This window comes from Lampetra planeri, unplaced genomic scaffold (genome assembly GCF_965212315.1).
Source record: "Lampetra planeri unplaced genomic scaffold, kcLamPlan1.2.h2 scaffold_457, whole genome shotgun sequence".
NCBI lineage: Eukaryota > Metazoa > Chordata > Hyperoartia > Petromyzontiformes > Petromyzontidae > Lampetra > Lampetra planeri.
The window spans coordinates 26,237-50,643 of record NW_027615280.1 but is presented as its reverse complement, the minus strand read 5'-3'; the positions used below and the strand labels follow the sequence as shown (position 1 = coordinate 50,643).

The window sequence follows — 24,407 nt, the reverse complement described above, 5'->3', positions numbered from 1 at the left end:
TCCAATTCTGTCCTTTTTTTGCATTTTTTACATTATGACATTCATGTGCATTACTATTACAGCTACCAGAAAAAAAAGATACCAGACAAACAACTGACAAATCTCAGTCAATTAATCCATATTGGAGTTAATTCACTTGGGGTTTTGGGTTAAGCTGCATTCCATGAATTCAAACACATTCACCAGAATTGACAACATAATCCTTCAGTTTAAATCTCCAATTGACCAGAGGGGGCCAGCAACCGGTGCGGAGCATGTTCCCCATGTTCATACCAAGCAGAAGAACCCAGTCGGTGATCGTATAATTGAATCTGTATGACGAATAAGATTAGGAGAATCCCATTTGGAAATCAGATGTTCCCCTCCCTTACTCAAGGAAAGCTGCGTTTTCCAGCCACTGCGTGGCGTTGGGATTAACCATTCTGTCGGAGAACCCAGGGTTGCTCGGTGTGGACAAGATCAGTGATGATATATGCTTATGAACACCACTGTCAAAACAAAGTCAGAGGGTGCAGTCGAACTGCTGGACAGCCCCGCATGCGATTTCCTCTTCAATATTTTTGACTAACCTGCCTTTTCAACCGTTCACCCCCCTCCCCCATCACACATGCGCTTTCCTGTCTAGCAAAGAGACCCTCTGCTCCATTCAGCCCCCCACCCCACACACACGCGCACTCCTCTCCTCCTCCTCCTCCTCCCTCTCCACAAGGGAACCAAGGAGGTTTTCAGCACTTGTCACGGCAGTTTGCAATGGACAGTACCACAAAGACTCAGTGATCCCTCGCGTCACCCAGACGCTTGACAGAAAACACAGCTGACAGGCAAGCTCAGCGTTCTAGTAGGGACATCTAGAAAGTGGAAAAGCGAGATCGAGACAAGGGAAGAGGCGACGCTTGGTGGACTACCCCTTGAAATAAAAAGGCTTTCAACCTGAAACAGACATTTTCTTGTCTTTAGTTGCTCCATAACAAAACCAACACAATGGAAGAGGACATGGATGAGGGGCAGACCCAAAAAGGTAAGAAAGCCTATATTGGTGTATATTTTGCAGTGGATGTGTCTTGTCAGTGAAACAGCAGAGCGTCTGCAGAGACAGAGGCACAAACGTTGAACAGCCGAGCAGCTGTTGGTGGTAATTCCTTTGTCCACTGAGTGCCTGAGCTCTACTAGAGAGTGCACGTCTGTATGTGCTGGTTAGGTAGTCAGAGGGGTGTGAACTGCTTCTGTGAGGGCCAGACAGTCTTTGTTCGCTTGATGAGGCTTTCACGCCTGTCGCGATGGGCGAGAGGGACACATGAGTAGTGAAGAAACAATCCGAGTCTGTACACTCATTAATCCAGCGGCTCTCAGGTTCTGTCCTTTGTGCTCAAATGCCCAGAGCTTGTATGCATTGATGCTTAGTGGCATTCTGAGATTTCTTTTGGGACTGTTTGGAATTTCTATTTAGACTTCATACCCCCACCCACACCACCGTCCTCTCTCTGTATGAATCATTCAGTGTATGGTCGGGAGTCACAAAACGAGTGTTTTTCTTGTTTTTTTTTCTTTGAAATACTGTAAGTGGGAACCTATATCTTGCAGAAAGCGGTTCCCCCTAACATAATTAGATGACACACCTTTTTGATTGACTTCAAGCGACAGGTTTGGTCTGTTTATGTGTATCTCCCCTCCAGTCTCCAGCTCCTCAGTTGCCATGGCACTGGCCAGGAGTAGTCATCATCTATTATCACTTCATCCACTCCTGCTGATGATATTTCAGGAACATTGTTTCTGTCTGAGAGTGGGAGGGAACGCTATGGAAAAGGGATGCAGAGGAAAAATACCCCCCCCCCCCCCCAAAAAAAAGTAGATGGAATGAAGGAGGGATGGTTAGATGGGAATATATCTCCTAGTGTATTGCGAGAGAAAAATACATTGTCTTGTGCTACAACGATGGGCGATGAAGAAAATAAGACGACTGTAATATTTAGCATGTGCACCGCTGAAATGCCTCCAGCATCTGACTGAAACGCTCCTGGTCGCCATTACTAGGTGTGTACTCAGGCATTTTGATTCAGAAGTCTTTCTGCCTTGAACACAAACACATTCTACTGAAAGAAGCAGCCATGCAAGCTAAGTTATGTTCTGGGATTTTTTTTTAAAAAACATTCACATGTATGGAACCAAATGTGTCTCTCTGGTGAATTATTTTCAAGTTGAGTAAAAGGAGGCCAATAAATTGAATCCAATTTCAACTGTTGACTCAAGCGATCTCACATAAACGCCAACGTTTCAGTGTTTTGCAGATGACGTAATTGTTTTCCGCTTTCACTCTGTAAATTTTGATAGTTCAGTGTGACAAACAGCCAACGTGACGGTGCCTGACAGACGTGTGACACCGCAGAGGTGACCACCGTCCAAGAAGGGTGTTAAAAAAAGTGAATGGCCATCAGCATCATGTGAAGCTGGCGGTGAAGAGGGTCACACTGCCACTGACAGACACACACTCAAAAACTCACTGCCCATATGTCACGGCCAACGTGCATCCAGTTTGGATTGTTTCTTCTTGTTCTGATGTGATCATAACACACATTTCTAAAGTAACACGATTCAGAGGAAGAGCAAGTTTCATGAGATTGTGTTTTTGAGTGTGAATAATATGATTAAAGCGATGAATCATTCAGATTACTGCCCACTCAAAGTTTTCTGTGAGGCTAAATCTGACTAGTTCTACTTTAAACAGCAATTTAGTTGCATGGATTATACTTTGAGTTAGAGGAGTGCAAACATAACTCTCGATAAAGAGTACATCAAAAGTGAATGTTCACGTTCAAATCTTCTAATGCTGTTTATGTGGAGGTCATTTATTACCAGCTTCTGGCAAAATAGTTTAGGAAATGCACTGAGTGTGATGAAACATAAGATGAAAAGGTGCCATGGCTCACTGGTCACCTAATTCAGAGTCTCTCTCTTGGGAGTGTCTGCGCTGGTGAAGCGTGATGAGCTTTACAGTCACCCTGTCACATTTCGTTTCATGTCCTTTCCAAGTCCAGTAAAATTATGTAATTGGAGGACTGATATTTTCTTTTTTTTTAGTTTAGTAAGTTATACGTTGCAAGGCATACACGATAATGACAAATAACAATCACTGCAGCAAGATATATGACAGTAAAAGCTTACAAATGTCAAGTCACATTGTGGAACCCACAATAGCACAACTGTGACTGACTGTTATCTTTACTACACAGAAGTCGTCATTTATAATGTTGTGAAATTGATTGGAAATTGCCTCTAGCAATTACAACCATGTCACTGGAGAAACAACGTGACAGGCACCACCCCATAAAACGAATACAAATTAGTGACGCACAGTTCACACAGAAGAATTGGTGTCAGCGAGTTCACCGACAGAGCTAATGCCCGTCTGTTGACTTCTTGTGAGGCAGCAGATCTCAGATTATGAGTTAGATGGACCAGGTGGGCACTGCTCACTTCAGATGCCAAACGTACCCGGGCGTACTGCGCACCACAGTCAGCGAGCCAGAACCTTATAGAGGAGGAGCATGCAGAGAAAAATTCTATTGTGGAAAATTACGTATTATTATATCATCATTATTACCGGTAATCATATTATTATTGTATTATAGCAACATGAGGAGTTATGGTTATGGTCCTTCCAGTCTTCATTGGAAAGTTGAGTCAAATTGTGTCCTGTATACTCATTTCCAACTCCCACCAACCCACGTCTCTGTCTCATTGTTCTCTATCGTTGCTCGCACCAGTCTCATAGAAGCCAAGGAAGTTCCACCAATTGTTTCTCGTGAAATTGGTTTGCGCTATCAGTGCACAGCTTCTGAAGGTTTCCTTATTGTTCTCGCAGGAACGGCTCTCTGGTGTAGATTTAAGATAAGAGACAACAGGTGCTCAGATTCAGTGATGCACTTTGAGACCATTCCCCAGATATTACACTTTTTTTGCACCGTTTTAAGTTGATACTACGACGAGTTTACTTATTTCTTTGCTGAGTTTGTTCAGTCTTCTTTGCTTCCATTCAGAGGACTCATGAGTTGATAAAATAAACCCCATGGCAGAATTCCAACACTCTTTGTTACCATTCCGGCGACACAGAATTTAGGTTCATTTCATTCTGAACAAAAGGAACCAGGAGCTTAAACAGTACAACACTAACGTGAAAGGAGACCACTTATTTTTGTCCTGACTTTGCCCCGTAGTTCCTGGAGTCAACTTCCCTCAGACAAAGAGACACAGCCCCACTCTGCAGTCACGCAGTCATGCTCAGACTCTTCCATCTCTCTGAGAGAAAGCGGAAATCAGTGGCTGAGCTCTCGGACCTGGCCTGTAAGGTCCTTTTTGCCCACAGGGGTTAGCTGTGTGCGGCGTCTCACTCACTATTGTCCCACTGAATTTGTTGACATACAGTAAGTGGGTCATGGCACTGAAGTACTCTAGTCTATTCTCAGATTTTGTGCTGCGGTTGACATGGCAACCATACTGGTTGATTAAACATGTGCAGAGGAGATGGGGGTGTGCGGGGGCTGTAAAACCTGCTTGCTTCAGGGGAAAGGGGGCTGCGCATTAAATATAGTAAAGAAACAAGACTCAAGCCCGCCCATTACCCCAACACAAACGTATTCTCACCCCGCCCCCATAAAAACAAGGAACTGATGTCTGATTTCTAAACGACAACATGTACCAGAGATATGCTGGAAGGCAGAATGTGATCAGCACCTTTGTTTAACTTTACTCTGTCTTACTCTGTCTTCCGAGCTTCACACAGAGAGAAAACAAAATGCAAAGTATATCCTCATAGCTGCCCTTTCTAATTCTTACCACATCAAATACAGCAGCTAGGTCTGTGACCATACACCTGCCTCGTCCATCTTGAGATGTGTGGTCTATTCAATAAGCTTTTGTCTCTGGAGTTTTTAAGAGCAGATGTAAAGTAAGTGACAATAGAGAGATGTTATGGATGGCAGATGGGTGAACACAGAAGCCAATTGCCAGGGGTAGATTCCCATCTCTAAATATCTCCATAATCGGTCCTCCCACCACGTGGAGATTTCAAACTGGAGCAGGAAGTCATTCTACTGATCCAAGCCGACAATGGGGAGCGGCAGTGTCAACCATTCACATTCACACCTATGGGCAATGAAGAGGGACTGATTAACCTGGCATGCTTTGGCGGAATAAGGAAGGCTGGAGTAAGGAGTACCTGGAGAGAACCCATGCAGACGGAACATGCAAACTCCATACCGAAAGACCCCCAGGCCGGAAATCAAACCCGGGACCTTCTTGCTGTGAGGCGACAGTGCTTGCCAGTGCCCCATCATATCGCCCCTGCCCCGAAATGCTCCCTCCTATATGTTCTACATCATCGATTTCATGGGGACACTCTGAGAGAGAACACGGAGCAGGACGCCATCACTGATGCACTGACGTACACCGTGGATGGATTTACACACCAAACATGAGACCTGAGCCATCTTTAATCTGATAGAGATCAGTGCTGAAACAGTAAAAAAAAAAAAAGTCAAACATGTTTAACATGTTAAATCTGCGTTCCTCTCCGTCATTCAGTGACTAAATTTCTGTTTAAAATGTTTAAAAAGATTCCAAGGGAAGTCTGGTGTGTTATATGCTGAATGAATCAGTGCAGCCAGTGCCCCAAGGCGTTGGGGGGGCATCTCTGACCCTACCACATTTCAAACTAAACTGACACCCATGTTCTACATGTTCTTACAGATGTGTCAGTTAGAAGTCTTAAGCTGTTTTATGTCAGTATCTATGACAGAACTCTTGTTGTGCATCATCTGTTTGGCCTCTGAATTTCCTTTGTATCTTCACCCTAATAGTTAAGTTGCAGCTTGTTTATTAGTCAAATGTTACTTATGTTACTATTTATTTTCTGCACCTACCGTGCACTCCTTCGAAGTTCAGATTTTACCAATAAAAGAAATGTTAGTAGGCTCACAATGACTTTGAATTGTGCAGTTTTTGCTTCAACAGTGCTTGAACAGTTTCAAACACACAAAAGTTTCTGATAGTGTTGGGAGAAATATTGTCTAAATGTCACATTTAATCTCATACTTATTCTCCGTGTCTCTCCTTCACCTTAAGAGACCCGTAAGGGTTAAAAAGAATCCAATATGTCCTATGTAGTTGTAGTCTATGTAGATTCAACCAGACATGCTCTGAGCTGATGAAGCCAACAAGAGATATCACTTGACATTTGGTCAATCATCCAAGAAGCTTGTCACAAACTCTGACAAACAACAATGGAGGGAGGGGGAGAGGGAGCGTCACACCCCTTTGTGTGAGTCAACGACACAACTGAAGCTAAATATCACAACTCTCCACAGTTTAAAACTGACGACGCTTCTCAAACGAGGAGTGAAAGGCCTTCAAGCAAACTAGCCCAGTTGCCTACGATTCAACCTGGCAACCTGACCTGGATGACTTCACAGACACTACAAGAGATGTGATTTCAGCTCAAGGCAGCAGGGGAATGTCAGGAAGATTAAGAATGAATGACTGAAAAATCATATGAACAAGTGAGTCATTGGAACAAGCCAGCAAATCCTTCCTTAATTAACTCCAACTGTCTCCCAGATGTTTTCTTTCTTTCCCAAGAAGGGCGTTATCTAGCTCTGGGCGTTATCTGAGGATAACCTTGTCCCTCGTGTGGTCGTTCACTGGGTCAGCTAGAGTGTGTGTGTTTGTGTGTGTGTTTGTGTGTGTGTGTGTCCCTTTTGCCTGTCGGATATGACACTGACAGATGGAGCAGAAGAAGGAGGTGGGAGGGGCCGGGGGGGGGGGTCATCCTTTCTCTTTGTGTTCAGGAGAGGCCTTCTGTTGATAGGACTGCTGTGTTTGGGGTCATGTGTGGCCCCCGCAGTCCCCCAAACAGAGGTTTTATTTCTAGAAATTGGTGAAGGATAAAATATTTTAAATCTCTATTGTCTTTGTTCTAAATCTAAAGGCTAATCTTTGTATTGCCACACTTTCAGTTCCTGCTGAGCATAGTCATAGTCATAGTCACTTGTGTCGATTTGACAAGCGGCGTGTCTGTCGGAATGCTTCGAATTCTATCTGCCAGCAAGATCAGTTCAAATGAATGTGAATGCTCATTAAGCAGGAGATCTTTTATTTTCATTGCAGGTAATGTTGGGCTAAGCAGAGAGCATGAATAATAAATGTGACAGCCTTGTGCTCTGCTGCTCTGTGCTGCTTCTAAATTATGGATCAAGCATCCAGTAGCTCTCCGAATACGTTCGCACCAACAATTGCCATTTTACCCAGCTTGATTTTTACAGAGCCAGACGGAGGCCAAATGTTTTGTTTCAAGGGACTGAATTTGTGCTGACTGTAACATTAAAATGAGACATGCCTATGTGACTCTTTGGAATAGGATGTTTATTAATGCTCCGTGTCTTACTCATTTTGAAGCGCCATTAAACAGACAAGTAGGAGATTAGATTGAGCAGATTACTGTATAATGTGGTATGTAAAAAAATAAATTGTGAGGCCGAATATTTATTAATGGTGCACTGCCACAACCGCCTGGTAACAACGCCCCTGCAGGGAGTGATTCAGCCCTCATGCGGGCTACCTGGCTTAGTTTCGACAGCACGGTCAGGCAGGAAATACTCAAGTGTCATCTCTTCTCAATATTCAAAAGTTCAGGCCCTTTGTGTCTTTACTGAATGAATTACATGAAATTTTTCAGCTAAATTCAATCTCATCTGCGTAAAAGACTGTACCAGTATCAGTACTGTATCAGTGTAAGATTCATACTGCAAAAACATTTGGATGTGGATAGAAACGTGAATGTTTACTGTGTTATTTCATTCAAAGTTCTTTTCCAATAAGTCAGTTTTTAATCGTATATATGTGTAAAAGTGCAAACCGTGTTCCATTTGGGGCTGAAATGAGTTTTCAAGAGTAGTCTTCACAGTGTATGTCACTGTGTATAAGACCGGGCCTCATTTGCAGGATGGGCTACTATTAAAATGGTGGTAGATATAAAATGGTACTGCCAGATGGAATGTGCTAGCTTATCAGTCTTTAAAAAAAATGAAAAAAATGAAAATGAGGAACAATCAGATACCTGCTCCCACTGTTTAAATATATAATGCATATGTGCATAAACACAAATTCTCTGAAAGTGATGAGGAGCATCAAAGTACGATATACACCACCTGTTAAGTTCACACCATCTACTTAAAGAAAATTGGCATGATTCAGATTGCACCAACAATCTGTGTGAAAACACAAACAGTAAAAACACGCCAGAAGCTCCGGGGGATGTAATTCAAAACTATTTCAGTAAACCTAACTGGGCAGAGTCCCAGATTGTGAGAAAAGCTGCTCAGGTTTGTTATAAAACAGAACATTCTCTGAAAACAGAAAAGAAGAATTGATTAAAAATAATAAATTAAGAAGGAAGTGACACACATTCTATGGGAAGGGCAGTCCAGCACAGGATTACATCAGGAGGATGCAGATAATCTAGGCAAGTCTTTGAAGGTTCTCAGTCATTCAGGTCGTGGTACATTGCTGGGTTTAATCGTAGGCAACTGGACTTCTAGTTTCCTTGAAGACGCTTCGCCACTCATCCAAGAAGCTTCTCCCGTTCTGAACTGACTAGTGGTAGTCCCGTTCAGTCCCGTTCTGAGGGTCCCTCAGAAGACTGACAAGTAAACTAGAAGTCCAGTTGCCTACGATTTAACCCAGCAAGATAATGTAGGCAAGAAGGGGCGAGGGTTAAAGCTGCACCAAGCGTCAGAGCGCACAGCACAGTGGAGCAAGCAAACACATTACTTGGCATTCCACTCAGGTTTGGATCGAAGCACAGAGCCGAGGAGGAAGAGGGATACTGCTTCAACTCCTGTCATATAGCACAGGTGGAGACAGGAGGATGCTGCTGAACAAACCCTTGATGGACATGAATAGTGACTCTGTGACGACGGCCGTGTGAATACAGATTAATTGAATCTTGGGCCACCATGATCCAGCTGATCCAGCATTACATTCATATTTTCAATGTGAGCCAATGTATTGATTTGGATTTGAGATGGCCATATATATTCAGTAAGCAGGTCTCCATTTCTGGATGAAAAATTAGATGTGGGTTCAGAACACCTTGGCTTGGCTGAAAACCTTTCTGTGCACTGCCATGACTCCTGTGCCTCTGCAGGAAATAAGCCCCACAGTTTACATCAGTCGCTGAGAAATGACTGTACAGACATTTCATGTGCAAAAGTGTTTAAAGATCTGAAACTTCTCCAAGATATCTCTGCGAGAGGAGATTGGATCTTGAGCTGAGCAGTGATTAGTCACCTTAAGGGCCCCAAGGGCCGGGCAAAGAGGAATTGGGTTAAAGGTTAGGATAACTTAGTGATCCTGCTAAGTGCATCTTTATGATCCCGATATTTTAGCGCTGAAAAGAATCCCCTGTTGGCTAAACAAACAGACTAAGTCGAGTGCAGAGAACCAGGTAATGAGACCATGGCATGGATAATGGCTTTGGATATAGATAGACTGATAGGAGATACACAAAGACATAAGCTGGACATATTTCAGAAAGAAGATGACCCAGGTCCATCATGTTGTTGTTCAACGATGCACTAATCACACAAGCGTGTACAGTCGCGGATAACTCCTCCGTACAGTCACGGATTCTCCTTAACACCTAGGGAAACTTTGTGTCCTTGCAACCCTCACAGAAAACTCAGCCAAGTCGTCTTTGTTGACCCTTTCCATCTGTTTGTGTTTCTAGGGTGCCTTGAATGCTGCATCAAATGCTTGGGTGGGATCCCATACCCGTCCCTTATAGCCACCATCTTGCTCTATGCCGGCGTAGCTCTGTTCTGCGGCTGTGGACATGAGGCACTGTCTGGCACAGTCACAATCCTCCAAAACTACTTTGAAGTGGTGCGGAGCCCCGTGGACGCGCTGGACGTCTTCACCATGTGAGTGGAAAGCTGCTTCGGCTTTAACGGGTGACAAGTTGGTTCATGAAGAAAATATCCTCAAATGAATCAACCGAAGATCAGATCTCCAACTTGGACATTGTCTATATTTAAGATGCCTAATCCAAAGTGTAACCTTAATTCTTGTGCACATATTTTCAATTTCAGAATTGACATTATCAAGTACGTGATCTACGGCATTGCTTCCGCTTTTTTTGTCTACGGCATTCTGCTGATGGTCGAAGGCTTTTTCACCAGCGGAGCCATTAAAGACCTGTACGGTGACTTCAAGATCACCACCTGTGGACGATGCGTCAGTGCTTGGGTAAGACAAACGTTTGAACATGATGAAAGTCAATTTCTACGTTCAGTCATATCTGCTCCTGCAAATATGCTACAGGCATCTGTTCTTGAGACTGGTGAAGCATCCGTCTGATGGTGCAGACACAGTAAACTGGGTCATCCGTCGTACGGAGGCGTGACGGATATTGCACTGGGATGATGAAGACGCTGACTATTTAAATGTTAATGATCTGCATCCAAATTGCAGCATGTCTATTCAAAAAAACCCAGTTTTGCTACAAATGTGTTTTAGAGTGGGAAGAAAATGCACATCAGATGATTTCACTGGAGATTTCTCTTGCAGAAGATCCAAGAAGACAAGGTTTGTTAGTAGACGAGCTATGACAGCAACTCCAGTTCAGTTTTTTTTCTTATCATGCAGGCCATACAGGGACTAGACAAGTGTGACAAACCAGGTAAAATAAAACAACAAACAAAAACATTATTTTCCATTTCTATTCAGTATTGTTTCAAGTATACATGTTTGTGTAGATTATTTTAAAATGTCTTACACATTTAGAGTCTCATCAGAGGTGTTCTATAATTATATTGTTGACAACATAATGACAAAACTCAGCCATAACAAAATTAAAAAAAAATAAATAAAGAACAGAAGCACCCTGCAGCATCTCTAACAAGATTATCTATGGGATGTAATTGCTTAGCAAATCTGCAGCTCCCCAGGGAGGTAAGGGAAGTGAGCTGTGCTTTGGTATCTATGGTCACTGGATTCATTTAGTCAGTGAGAGCCAATCCTGTGGGCAATGTCCACACTAAATCAGGACAGATTGGCAGAAATGTGGATGACAATACCATTCTCTTTTGGTTTTTTTTGCTGTTGTTACCTCTTTACCTAAAGCATTTTAGATTTACAACAGCCAATTTGTGTACACCAGTGCCCACACGCAAACAACATTAAATCCTTACAAGCTTCACATTTGTGAGGGAGTGATTGAAACGTATTATATATGTTAGGGGCAATGTGAAAAAATGAGAATGTGCAAATTACCTGGGTTGTTTGCAGACAACCCGTGTTTTTGGGTAATGTGCAAAGCTACAGCAGCTAGCTAATGTTTTCAATGTTATCTACGGTTGGTAGCTTAAATTCCCAGCTAACTAACAATCCGTTAGGTAGCACTAACCCTAACCCTAACCTATACGACCTGGACAGGTTATTTGCAAACTACCCATGTTTTCGGGTTATATGCGAATAACCCGGGAAATTTGTATATTGCCCGTGAAAATGTTTACAAATGTTGGTCAAAATGTAAAAGATATGTGTGAAGTGTGAAACCAAAGTCACTGATTGACTTTAACCAAAGCTGTTGTCTGTCGCCATCTTTTGCTCTTTCAGTTCATCATGCTGACATACATCTTCATGCTGGCTTGGCTCGGTGTGACGGCTTTTACATCCCTCCCCGTCTTTATATACTTCAACATCTGGAATATTTGCCAAAATGCTACGGTGCTGGAGGGGGCGACACTCTGCCTGGACCCACGGCAGTATGGTAACGATGGATATTCTTCTCCTCCACCATCAATGCCTCAAATCTTAATAATTTCTTTCTACATGGAGGTTTTCCCTTCACACCCCGTGCTGCACTGTCCTGCTTTTGACTCAGATATCAATTTATTTTTTTGTTTACTTGATTGGTGTTGCTAAAGCAGAGATACAGGCACCGTCAACCTCTATCTCCTTATGTGTTTTCCTTAGTATTACATGCTTTGCCACAATAAATCATCCTGTTTCAGGTATTGTGCCAATTGCTGAGGCGAAAACAGTGTGTGCCGGATCAGAGAAATTCTACAAGATGTGTGAATCCAATGAGGTAAGGTACAATCTATGAATAGCAAACAGTGTGCAAAAGGATTATACTTCAGAGGATGTGATTAAAGCCTGTGACAGTAAAGGCTAAAATCTGATTTCTGACAACAAGATACACATGGAGTATTTCTCTGGACAATTCAAGTATTACAGTTTGAGAGAAACTGATTGTTGCACGTTCAGGTTACCACAAAGCCGTGGAGACTAATGTGTGGTTTGGTTTCACGACAGCTGGACATGACATTCCACTTGTTCATCTGTGCCCTCGCTGGAGCAGGAGCTGCTGTTATTGCTATGGTGAGACACCAACAAAACAAATATTTATGCAGGGTTGCAGAAAAAAAAAAATCATGTTTACGTTTGATTTTGCAGCAATGTGTAAAAAAATGCAGGTGAAAGAATGTAAGACTACATATTTAAAAGATGCAACCATTTCACAGACCTCTTTCAAATCAAGTACAAAGGGGATAAAAAGGCCTGTGTTTTGCTGTAGCTGCTTCGTGGCTTGTGAGAGAAAAGCCGTTAATAGCAGAGGAGGCATTTTAGCGCACTGAAAAGACAGGGTTTGTCTCCCTCCCTCTTTTGGAGGCGCCTGGCATGTCATTGTGTTGTCATGGAAACAGGGAGAAGAAAGGATCAGCGATTGTTGCAAACATCACTCAGTGTTTTCTAAGGAGCCATTTTCTGAGAAGTGTTTGTCAGTGATGATTGTGCAAACTGTGGCGGTCTGTGTTCCTCGCCAAGTAACAATTGCAATGAAATAATTGCCCCAAAATCTTTTGAAACGTCTCAGACCCAAGACCCAACAGGAAATCCAACAGCAAATGGGGGAAACGGGTATTATGAAAATGACTATTTTGTACGTCATCACCGATCTTCTGAAATCGTGATTCCTTGTGAAGGGAATCTCCGTTTCAATCATTCTCACGGCACAGTACATGCATTATGGCCAGAGCTGCTATGGAAACACAAGCCAAAGACTTTGTCTGGTATAATGCTGCCACCTGCTGGAAGACTTCTTAAAGGGCTAGTCTACACAAAAAGAGCATTAGGAAATAGCTTTGTGCATTTTATATTGACAGTTGTAAAAGTTGTTCATACAGTCATGGAAAAAAAAATCAATTCAAAGCTATTGATGTAAGAAATTAAGTGAGTTTGGTAGTTATCAAGTTATCAAGAAAACCATGGAAATTGGCTAGATATCAGCTCTCCGGAGCTATTTTTGTTGTTATCTTTATGTTTGTTTAAACAAATGTACCTTTGTGGTACCAGGCATTAGCATGAACAAGAAACTGAAGAAGACAAGTGGTTTGATAATTTTTTGCATGATATATGAGTCCACAAAGTTTAAAATACCCTTGACAAATGTAAAATACTACTATACTACAATTTTAATTCACTAACACGTTTGTGTCTGAACTGTCCACATCTCACAGATCCACTACTTGATGGTGCTTTCTGCCAACTGGGCGTACGTAAAGGATGCCTGCCGGATGCAGAAGTATGAGGACATCAAGTCCAAGGAGGAGCAGGAGCTCCACGACATCCACTCCACTCGCTCCAAGGAGCGTCTCAACGCGTACACATAAAGACCAGCGTGAGGCCTGGCCCTGCTACTCCGGCCTCTCTCCCTCTCTCTCTCTCCTCTGTCTTTATATCTCTCACTACCATCCCCTCCCGAGGGAGAGGTGGGGTGAGGGGGGGTGGCGCATAGGGCCCTCGCCTCTCCTGATGTCACTGGTGCGTCATTTGACAATGTGGTCTGGGGTGGGGGGGGGGGGGGGGCGTCACACAATCCTCCTCAGTCACAATCAGCATTTCAGAAGCCCCTTTACCGCTCTCATGGATGTTACAGTTATCATTATGGCAGTTCTATTATTCTTGAATACAAATTGTTTAGTGCTAACAGTAGTCTTAGTGTCGTTTGTAGAATAAGAAGTAGCAGTAGTATTTATTCTGTTTTTTTTTTTTTTTACTTTGAATAACTCATAATTGGTTTATTTTTTTTACATCTTCATTTGATGCGAAGTGTCATTTTCCTCTTGTGCATAATTTATTTTTTTGCTGATTCATGAGGGGGTCAACATGGGCTTAAAAAGGGTTTTCAAGCACATTTCTCATGTAGTGTGTGTGCGGATGTCATGTTTTAAGTACGATGTACTGTATGTGGACAAGTGGTTAGTTTTGACAATGTTTAAACTCTCACAACACTAAAATAAAGCATCACAAGCCTTTGTTATACCAGCATGCCCAGGGATTTAAAACCTCTTTCTCATGGAACTAGGTAAAAATCTGGTTTACAAATCAAAAAATAATACCAAATCATTCGAGGACGTGCCATGCCTGTTAAACAGGAAAACAATCTTTGAGATATATATATACAACACACACACACACACACACACACACACACACACACACACACACACACAGAGACAGACAGACAGACACACACAGACAGACACACACAGTACAGGCCAAAAGTTTGGACACACCTTCTTATTCAATGCGTTTCCTTTACTTTCATGACCTTCAAGTCATGACGGCCACTCGTTTCTCTTACTTAGCTGATTGGTTCTTGTCATAATATGAATGAACAGTCGTCCAACAGGGTCGTCGGCTGTGTATCAACATGACTTCAGCACAACTGATGGTCCCAACCCCATTAATAAGGCAAAAAATTCCACTAATCCGGACGAGGCACAAGTGAAAACCATCTCAGGTGACGACCTCATGGAGCTCACTGAGAGAACACCGGTTTGCAGCTCTATCAAAAAAGCAACTTTGAGAAATATAAAATAGGAGACATATTTAGAGTTATTTCGCACTTTTTTGTTAAGTACATAATTCCACATATGTTCATTCATAGATTTGATGCCTACAGTGAGAATCTACTATGAAAATAAAGGAGACACACTGAATGAGAAGGTGTGTCTTTTGGCCTGTACTGTGTGTGTGTGTGTGTGTGTGTGTGTGTGTGTGTGTGTGTGTGTGTGTGTATATATATATATATATATGCCATATGGTCAATTAAAGACAAAAGTGGGTTATTTAATGATAAAGGGGGAATTTTGCCATTTAAATACATTAGGACAGTGAATGACTCGACTATCACGACTCACAAAGCACATGCAAACTTTCATATCCCCGTTCTTGATTTATTGAACATGAATAAATACATTTTGCAGCCACTGCACTGTATATACTGCTATATCAAAACATACCTATATGTTAAGCACCGTAATTTAAGGAAAATTCAAGAAAGAATACGAAAGAGATCACTGTGGGTCAGTCCAATTTACATCCGTCAGGCTCTGGTGACAACAAAAGGTTGCTGGTGCATTGGCACTCATTGGTAGAACTATCCGATGTGAGAAAAGTTTGTGTAATTTTGTGAATGACAGTAACTGTATTGCTTACACATCGTGTTGACAAAGGACCACGAATGTGACCCGTCAACTTCATTGCCAGGCAAACTGTGTTTTGCCGGTTGTGTCTCAAAAGCTACATTCATGCGCTTCTTCGACCATGTCTGTGCTCTCGCTGGCGCATTGGCGTTCAACTCAAAGTTGGATAACAGTACTGTTAGTAAAGACTGTGAATCTAGATGTTTTCTGTGGCATGGACATGCATTAATATAGTCTTATTGACTCAAAAGCTACTTCACTGCTTTATTTTTACACTGTTGGCTGTCTTGCTGGACCAACCCTTTGTTTATATGTGCAGTACTAAACCTTCCACGCTTACTGCGTTAGGTTACTGATGTTAGAGACTGTAGTCTTTGAGTTGTGTCTATTTAGTTTGTGATGAGATCTCAACCATGTCTTGAACCTTGTATCAACATTGCTTTCTCTGTAACAACCAGGAAAAAAATGCTTTCAGCTTTCTCCTTGTATTAGTATTTTGTACTTTCACTACGAATGCTTAGTAGCCGGCTTTAAATTGAATCTGTTTTGTACATTCATGTGCCAACAGCTTGAAGTGGCTTATTTGACCTGTATGATAAAATTTGCTTGCATAAATAAAATCCACTTCTGTACTTGTTAATAAATACTTGATGTCTCCAGTGTCCATTTATTCTGTGACTTATGTAATGAAGCAATGCTGCTGGTAAAATGTTAAGATTGGAGCCACCTCACATGGAGAAAAAAAAAAAAAACATTTTACAATTTTACATCTACATATGTGATTTTATAAGGTTTACAAGGATTACAAGGATTTTACAGGATCTTTCATCCGACACCAGGAGAAGGAGAATCTTATTAAAGGTTTTGATGTACATGTGCAGGCACATGTCCGTTGCTTGAATGACATGGCAGAAACTGCTTTGATTTTGTTGTTAATCAATCCTTGATTGATTAACAAAAGGTTGAGCGCACTCTAGTGAGAGCAGAAAGTAAGTACATGAGTTACACAGTCAATCTTCTTCACCAGACAGTTTGAGTTGGGGCCTCTACCACACGCCGGTGATCCACCCAGTCCGCCCATAAATCACATCCAAAATTACACTTTGCACTCTACTGCCAGACTGAACTCACTCACACACCTTACACGTGGCCTCCGATTCAATAATACACAAACACTTGAGCCAGTGGGACTTACATATACATATTTTTACATAAATAGTCTGAAGAAGTTGGCAAAAAAAGGGTGAGATGAGAACGGAACAGCTCAGTGAAGGCGTGGCTGCATCACATGAGGGGAAACCTCTTAAGACATGGATGATTTGCGCCATGTGTAAATGTCCGGTGTTGCCCCGCTGCCTGGCTTGCGTGACCCTCTTAACACAAACAAATCCTCCACTAATCGTCCTCCCCCCTCCCCCCCCAAAGTCAATCTCTCAGGTCACCTGTGCTGTAAGTCGATCCCCGGGCTGTGTACTGTTGTCGCTTATGGAAAGCTATTTTCTTTATTCTCTTTTTGCAGTTTGGATAGAGTTCTTCAAGCTGTTAATGAATCCGGATGTCTTTTCTCCTGATCTCTCGCCGATGTGAGAATTTTAGGTGTATCTGGTGAAATCATGCGTCTTCTTCTCTGTGTGCATGTATTATTATGCTGCCTCAGCATGGCTCAACCCTTCTGTCCATCCCAATGCACATGTGTGTTCCACGGACGTACTGATGGAACGGGAACCAGGTAAAAATTTGCTTTTTTTTAAGGTTGAAACTGAAAAGGAAAGCTAATTTTACAACTTATGAAGACCTGCAGAATTCTACAGAATCAGGTCACATCCTATGTGCTGTCATTTCATATTTGCTATACAAATTTACACACAAACACTGAAATGTTTGGGAAATTGGTTTTTAAATTCAACCTCTTGCTTTTTTAAATCCAGCTCAGAGCCTTGGTTAGCAATGATGTGACCAATTCCCTTAATCTTGGAAAAAGACCTAACTGGCATCTGTATAAGTGTGCTCTTCATCTCTAGCCATGCATACGGTCATGTTTGGGTGAGAGAAGGTATAATATAAGTAGGTCATCCGCATTTGCTTGTGTTACAGAATATTATTGATTTTTCACATTGCATCTACAGGTCTGTCCTCTGCAATGACCCAGACATGTCTGACATCCCTGTCAATGTCCCGGTGGACACCGTCAAACTTCGTATTGAGAAAACCATGGTGCGTCGGATCCCAACGGAAGCTTTTTACTACCTGGTGGAGCTACAGTACCTGTGGATTACGTACAATTCCATAACCTCGGTGGATACTGGAAGTTTCTACAACCTCAAAGTGCTCCATGAGCTCAGACTAGATGGCAATATGATATCCATGTTCCCATGGGAGTCCCTGAAAGAGATGCCCATGTTGAGGACACTGGATCTACACAACAACAGAATTACTAGCATTCCCACTGACGCAATCCCCTACCTTCTCAACATCACCTACTTGGATCTATCCAGCAACAAATTAACCACCTTACCCTCTGACCTCATGGATATCTGGCCACCATTCAATGGAGCACCAGTCTCTACAAACACCACCCAGAAGGTTGTGTTAGGTAAGGTCTGTCTTGCTTGCTTTTGTAGAATGTAAGGGCCAGTACAGTGCAAAGGTGGGGTTTTGTATCCTAAATCCTAACTCACAGATGAATATTTAACGCTGAGTGTTCCAAGCCAGTGATGTGTTCACTTCAATGAAACAGAAAACTTACTGTAACTTCTCTATGTGTACATGAAAGACGGTATACTAAAAGAAATCCCCAGATGTGCAAAATATTGCATGTTGTTATTTATTTGGGGAATGTCATCAGATTCAGGTTTCTCAGCTGCGCAGACTCACATTACACTTACAAATGCTGGCGTGTTGCATTGTAATTAGGATAATAGTAATATTACTGAAGCATATGTCATGTTGGTTTTATGGACATTTTTGTTTTGGGATTAATTTATATATCTTATTTGTTCTTATCCTGTTGGATAACGGGTTTCTACCAAATTACAATTTCTGAGCCATATTGCACATGTACGGACAACCCAAAACATAATTCTGCATAAAGACAAAATAATGTAGTGGTTTGCTCGAAAAGTACCTTATTTTTGTTTATTTTATTTTTAATAAATTTAACAGTTAATAAAGAGGGAGGGACATCATCCTAGGCTGTTTATCTATGCAGGAAGAGGCTGTGTGTGCTTGACAAGTACGTGAAGGAGAAACAGGATTAGGCTGTAGGAAAAACAATCCAAGGGCAGAGCCTCCTCAATGTATCCTCAAACCGTTGTCTGTTCATGTTACATTAAAGATATAACCACTGCTTTTCTCATGGCCATTGTTACTAAATAACATATCTGTAAATGCATTCAAATCATGAAACAGCAGAAAACAAGAATTATAGTGGACATTTAACAGAAAACCACAACATTGCAACCACAGTTATTATAGCCAATAAAGGTACTTTTAAAGGGCTAAAGTCATGTGAATTCAATGGTGAATATGCTGCCACAAACTGAAGTAGGCCCGCGACAGCTTAGGTGCTTTGCCACTGCTAAAAGAAGCTAATCTGGTTAGGGTATTAATTAGCGCAGGTGCTCGCCTATTGTGTGCAGCAGGTGCTCACACTAATGTGTTATGGTGTGTGTCCATTTTGAACAACTGGACAAACTGTCACAACAAACTTTAAGTAAAAAACACTGCAACCTTTGTGTCCAAATTTACCCATGTCTGCTTAACCCTCCATGTTTTGTGACATCTTCAGTGTCAAATCTTTAGGTTAATAAAACAAACATGCTACAAACATGCTAATGCTATGGTCAATTAACATTTATTTTCAAGTACTGCAACTAGATGGGAGCTAGCATAATTATGCTACTGGACAGACAAACAGCGATGACACCACCTCTTTAGCAGGGCTAATGAATGGAATGTGATGTTGCTATTTCTTTAATAAACACATGTTTTTGTTATCTTTCTATCTTCAGGTCTCCAAGACAATCCTTGGTTCTGTGACTGCAAAATCTCAAAGATGATTGAGATATCCAAAATGGTGAACACCCCAGTGGTTTTCATGGACCTATTCCTGACCTGCAGTGGACCAGAGAACCTGGCTGGTGTTATCTTTCAACGTGCTGAACTAGATAACTGTGTAAAGCCTTCGGTCATGACTTCTGCAACGAAGATCACATCCCCTTTAGGCAGTAATGTTCTTCTGCGATGTGATGCCACAGGGTTACCGACGCCGATTCTATACTGGGCTAAATCAGATGGCTCCCCTGTCAACAACACAGGTAAAATAGGGAGGCTTGAGAATAATCACGTCAGCAAACCTCTTCTTTCAAATTAGTCTTAGTTGTCTTTGTATATACAGTTCAGGAGTCTCCTGGAGAGGGAGTCCGGTGGTCCATCATGAGCTTGCACGAAATATTGTACAAGGATGCTGGAGACTACAGATGCAAAGCCAAGAACGTTGCCCGGTGCTGCGAGGCTACCATATCGCTCTCCATTGCTGGGACCATGAGTACCACCATTCCCTCCACTGAAGCCTGTCGGAACTGGACCAACCAGCCAAGAAACGACTTTTAACCCCCTGACCAACACAACTGACTCAACCCTCATCACATCCACCGTCACTCCAAGAATACAGACGACGTTACCGGCATTTATCAAAAAAACAAAGACTACTCCAAGCAAAAGGTCTACAAAAAGGTTCACTCAAAGGGGCTGAAACCGATTCAGCAAGAAGATAATGGAAGAAAGCTTACTGCATATGAAAAGAGGGAAGCAAATCGATGGGGTCTGTCAAAGATCTGATGATTGTGGAGGAGACAGCTGATAGTGCGAGTGCTGCTCTGGAAAGCAGATGGGTTACCAAGTGAATCCCCACTCACAGTTGTGTATTCACCTTATGGTGAAGAGGATGCAAAAAGGACAGTGGAGACTACCGCTGGCTCTGGTAAAATGCTCCTGGAGGACACTGTCATCTGGGATGAGGTACTCGGGTTTGTCTTGTAGCAAAGGGCAGTTCGGCTGGAAAAGAACCCTTGTATTGACTTCTCCACACTCGACAATTTAGAGGACAGTGGGCAGAATCAGCTTTTCATGATAGTCAGTGGCATTGCTTGTGCTTTGGTTTTGCCTCTCATTGCCCTGTTGCTCTATAAAATTCTTGCACTCTACTGCAAGGGCAGCAACACGCCTTTGGATCAAGAGGAGCTTGAAAAGAAAGCTATGTCAAGTTTGAGACAATATCAATGAAGCAAAGAACCTTGAACTCAAACCCAAAAGAGCTTTGGGCAAGGAGACCAACCCATGAATCAGAGCGAATGCTCCTGTGCTCCAGGTCAAGTATTGACTCTCAGATGACCTATAAGAGCGACAGCTCCCGGTCAGAGTATCTCTGCTGATGCCTGGACACAACGGTGCCCAAATGTCACGCTTGTGACACTTTATATGAAATATATTCAGTTTTTGAATGTGCAAGTGACCATGACAGTGACTGGGTAAATGAGACAACTTGGTTAAGCGTGTTGAGTGCCATGAAGGGGAAAAGGCACTTTCCAGTTACCATACTTTGTATGCCCTTTGTGGATAAACTAATAATTCTAAAATCATTTTAAAATCTTTATAAATATACATTTTTAATATCTTCCCATTCAGTGGTTTGTAAGACAAGCCAGTAACATTTCAACAGTTAAACACAATTATTATTAATTTTATACTAATTTATAAAGATTTATGCAATGATTTTTGTAAATTGTTGTAACATGTATGTGATGAGGGTTTTTTTGCTATTCAAAGAACTGATAATTCAGTGACTGATTTTTTTTTTTTTATGTCCTTACCAATTTTGGAGCCTTATATATGCTTAATACATTTCAAGGGTGTCACTACAGCACAGCACCCTTGTAGACTTTCAAAATTCACTATTACCATACAAAGGGCCTGTCAGTTACCTGTGTGGTGTTTATGTGATATTTAATGCCAAAATAAAAGTGTCAGAAATGACTACCTGAGATGGTACAAAGAAGTTGTGTTATCCACACCCCATCACAAATGTGATACCATTGTCGCTTCAAGCATCAAGCAGATTGTTGCCTTACTGGAAAGGAAGTACTGTAAGTGTGTTTATAGAACATATGTGACCCTTCTAAAATGTGTTTCTATGATTATACAGATATATTTGTCTATAAATGTGTAATATTTGTATTAATAAACCAGACAACTGTAAAAATACATGCGCTACTCTTCTGTTGTGCCAGGTTGATGGACACATACCTGTCTCATATACAAAAATACAACTTTCAGAAAATAATGTCAAATAAAGGTTTAGTAGTCCTCTTTTCACCAGTCGTAAAAAATGAATACATGCTACTCCAAAACTGATAATTAACAAAAACAAAACACAGTTTGGTATTATATCACAACAATCTAAGCTGTACAGGCCCTACAGCAAAGATGGGAGCCCTTGTGTGGGCTTAAACCGGTGAAACACATTCTAAACATCTTATGCTGCCTTAACTCCTGAAGATGACGCATCTTCCTGGAAAAGAGATCACATGGACACCACTAAGCCACCAGTTGTACGACCCAGGGGCTCTGAGTAATCTGATGTCAGGTGTCAACATGGCAACTGTCAGGTTATTTTCACAAACAAAGTGAACAGACAGTGGACCCTGGTGGGTAACTGTTGCCATACCATTAAGGGAAATAGAGAGAAAAATATATAATTTTGGTATTAATTTACAAAGGAGGCTAAATCATCCCTCCTGGGAAAACACAGAGAGGCTGTTACAAGACTACAAGAACTAGGGTCACTTCTCCCACCAGGCTTTGCCCCCTCAGACTGGGAGGCAAACCATGCTCCCTCGTCTTTAATGAGGGAAACAATCACCAATTCTCTACAATAAATTCATTTTAAACGTATTAAATAACCAGAAGTTTTAATTGACGTGTTTCCTTACATTTGCCTTTATCTGGTCTTTGAAGCTGTGACAATACAAAAGGTAAAGGCTGCATTTGTCTTAGCTGAGCCACGCCTCAGGACTGCCAGCATTGACATTAGCCACTGAAACACAACACCAACAACAGCCCAACAGGCTATAATTCTGAATGCGATTTTAATTTAGCAGGCATGGGAGTAGAACATCGATGTCATTTTATTCACAGCTATTATCCACTCTGACACCAACGTTACACATCTGACATATTTTAATTCCTTGTGAAACATGTTAAATCAGTCACATTGTTTTCTACCAGATGTATCCACCATTCTCTTATCCGAATAAACCTGCATGAACAAAAATGTTTTCTTAGTATAATAAGGCAGTATCGTTTTGGACAGTTGAACATCTACAAAGCTTTTCAATTTTTATTGAAGCTGAGCATTCCTGTTTGTATGGTGGGGGATAAATGTTGTATCAGTGTATGCCTGTGTGTGTGTGTGTTCCACCAACTCTTCCTGATAATGATGATTCAGATTCATGTGTCATTCTGACACAGCAAAGTCACCAAAAGTCAAATTATAGATAGACTCATTTTCATTGTTCTTCTGCCTGGGAGAAAATTGAGGGAAAAGGTCAGAGCCTTCCCTGCTGCTTCCATTAGTCTGGAGAGAGTGCATCTCTTTCAGCTGTGTACATCTTCCACTGCTCCTCTACAAGGTTAATGTTGACGCTAGTGCTGACAATATACCAGTCATGGCGGGTATGAATAGAGGTTTTAGTTCCTGCCATTTGTTAGTTGTTCTCCTGGGTAAAAGGAGGACAAACAATTAAGGGCTAATGTGATGCAGTCCTCCGTTCTCTATAAACTACTCGTTCTACGGATTCCCAGTGGGAGCCGGATACATTTGTACAGGAGACAGTGGGACCACGCTGGCCTCTCAATACACCAGACCCAAAACAGAGTGTCTACTGCCTACAGCATGTGAACTTGTACTGTATGTAACGATCATGTTTTTGCTTGAAATAAGCTGACAAATGTCAATTAAGGTTAAAAAATATATATATAATAGATTTTTGTTTGGCCCAATGCTATATCCATATTGCTTTTTTTTTTTTTTTTTAATTTAAGATGTCAAACATGGTCCCATACAAGTTGACATTGGTGTTGGGTTACGTGAAATGTCTCCTCCTCTCCCAGACACACAGAGAAATGACATGAGTGAGGGGGTGGAGTGAGGGTAAGATGTTGGTATAGTATGGGACATTTCTTTTGCCCAGCCTCATTTCTTGCATATTCCACATTCTATTTGGGAGACTGACTGCAGCTTAAAGGACATTTTGCTCCAGTGCTGAGCTAGCATGTGCAAAATTTACCATGGGGGTGTCAGGAATTTCAAAACTTTACTTCCAAAACAGACGGGCAGCATGGGGGCCAAAGTAGGGAGTGAGTGGGATCCACTCTGGGTTTTTTTTGCCATCTTCGTTCTGAGTATTCCACCTTTTCATTTGGTCTTTCAATCTCTCTCTGGTGTGATACCACCTGGTATGTGAAGCTCCATCGGCTCCCAACGCTGAAGTCTTGGACAAGGATGCCAACCATCCCTGAGCAAATGTTACTTAATTTGGGGAAATTCTTGTACGCCGGTGCCCTGAGTGGGAATGCCTGAGAAAAAGTGAGCGAGTGCAGCTCCCACAGAAGAGACGGAGTGCAGGATTATGTTGGCTGTGATGATTACAGCAGCACTGATCTACTTCACAGTGCAAAATAGTGGAGTGTTGGTTCTTGGCACAGCATGTTGGGATGAGCGTCTGACACGAGCGGGGAGAAACAGCAGCTGTGCTGGGTGAGTTTGTCCACATGTTGTTTTACACCATTTTTAAAACAATTCTT

The 24,407-nt window shown here is 41.9% G+C and overlaps 2 protein-coding genes across 2 annotated transcripts; both read left to right on the top strand.

Annotated features, from left to right (window-relative positions):
• The first annotated feature begins 981 nt into the window (after positions 1–981).
• GPM6A (glycoprotein M6A) lies at positions 982–13,727 on the top strand. Its single transcript, XM_078623797.1, has 7 exons — positions 982–1,018; positions 9,779–9,971; positions 10,140–10,296; positions 11,668–11,821; positions 12,066–12,142; positions 12,370–12,435; positions 13,575–13,727. Exons 1-7 carry the CDS (start codon positions 982–984, stop codon positions 13,725–13,727), a joined length of 837 nt encoding a protein of 278 aa, XP_078479923.1.
• A 3,431-nt stretch (positions 13,728–17,158) lies between these two features.
• On the top strand, positions 17,159–20,156 carry LRIT3 (leucine rich repeat, Ig-like and transmembrane domains 3). Its single transcript, XM_078623799.1, has 4 exons — positions 17,159–17,274; positions 17,672–18,138; positions 19,556–19,861; positions 19,942–20,156. Exons 1-4 carry the CDS (start codon positions 17,159–17,161, stop codon positions 20,154–20,156), a joined length of 1,104 nt encoding a protein of 367 aa, XP_078479925.1.
• Positions 20,157–24,407: the final 4,251 nt, after the last annotated feature.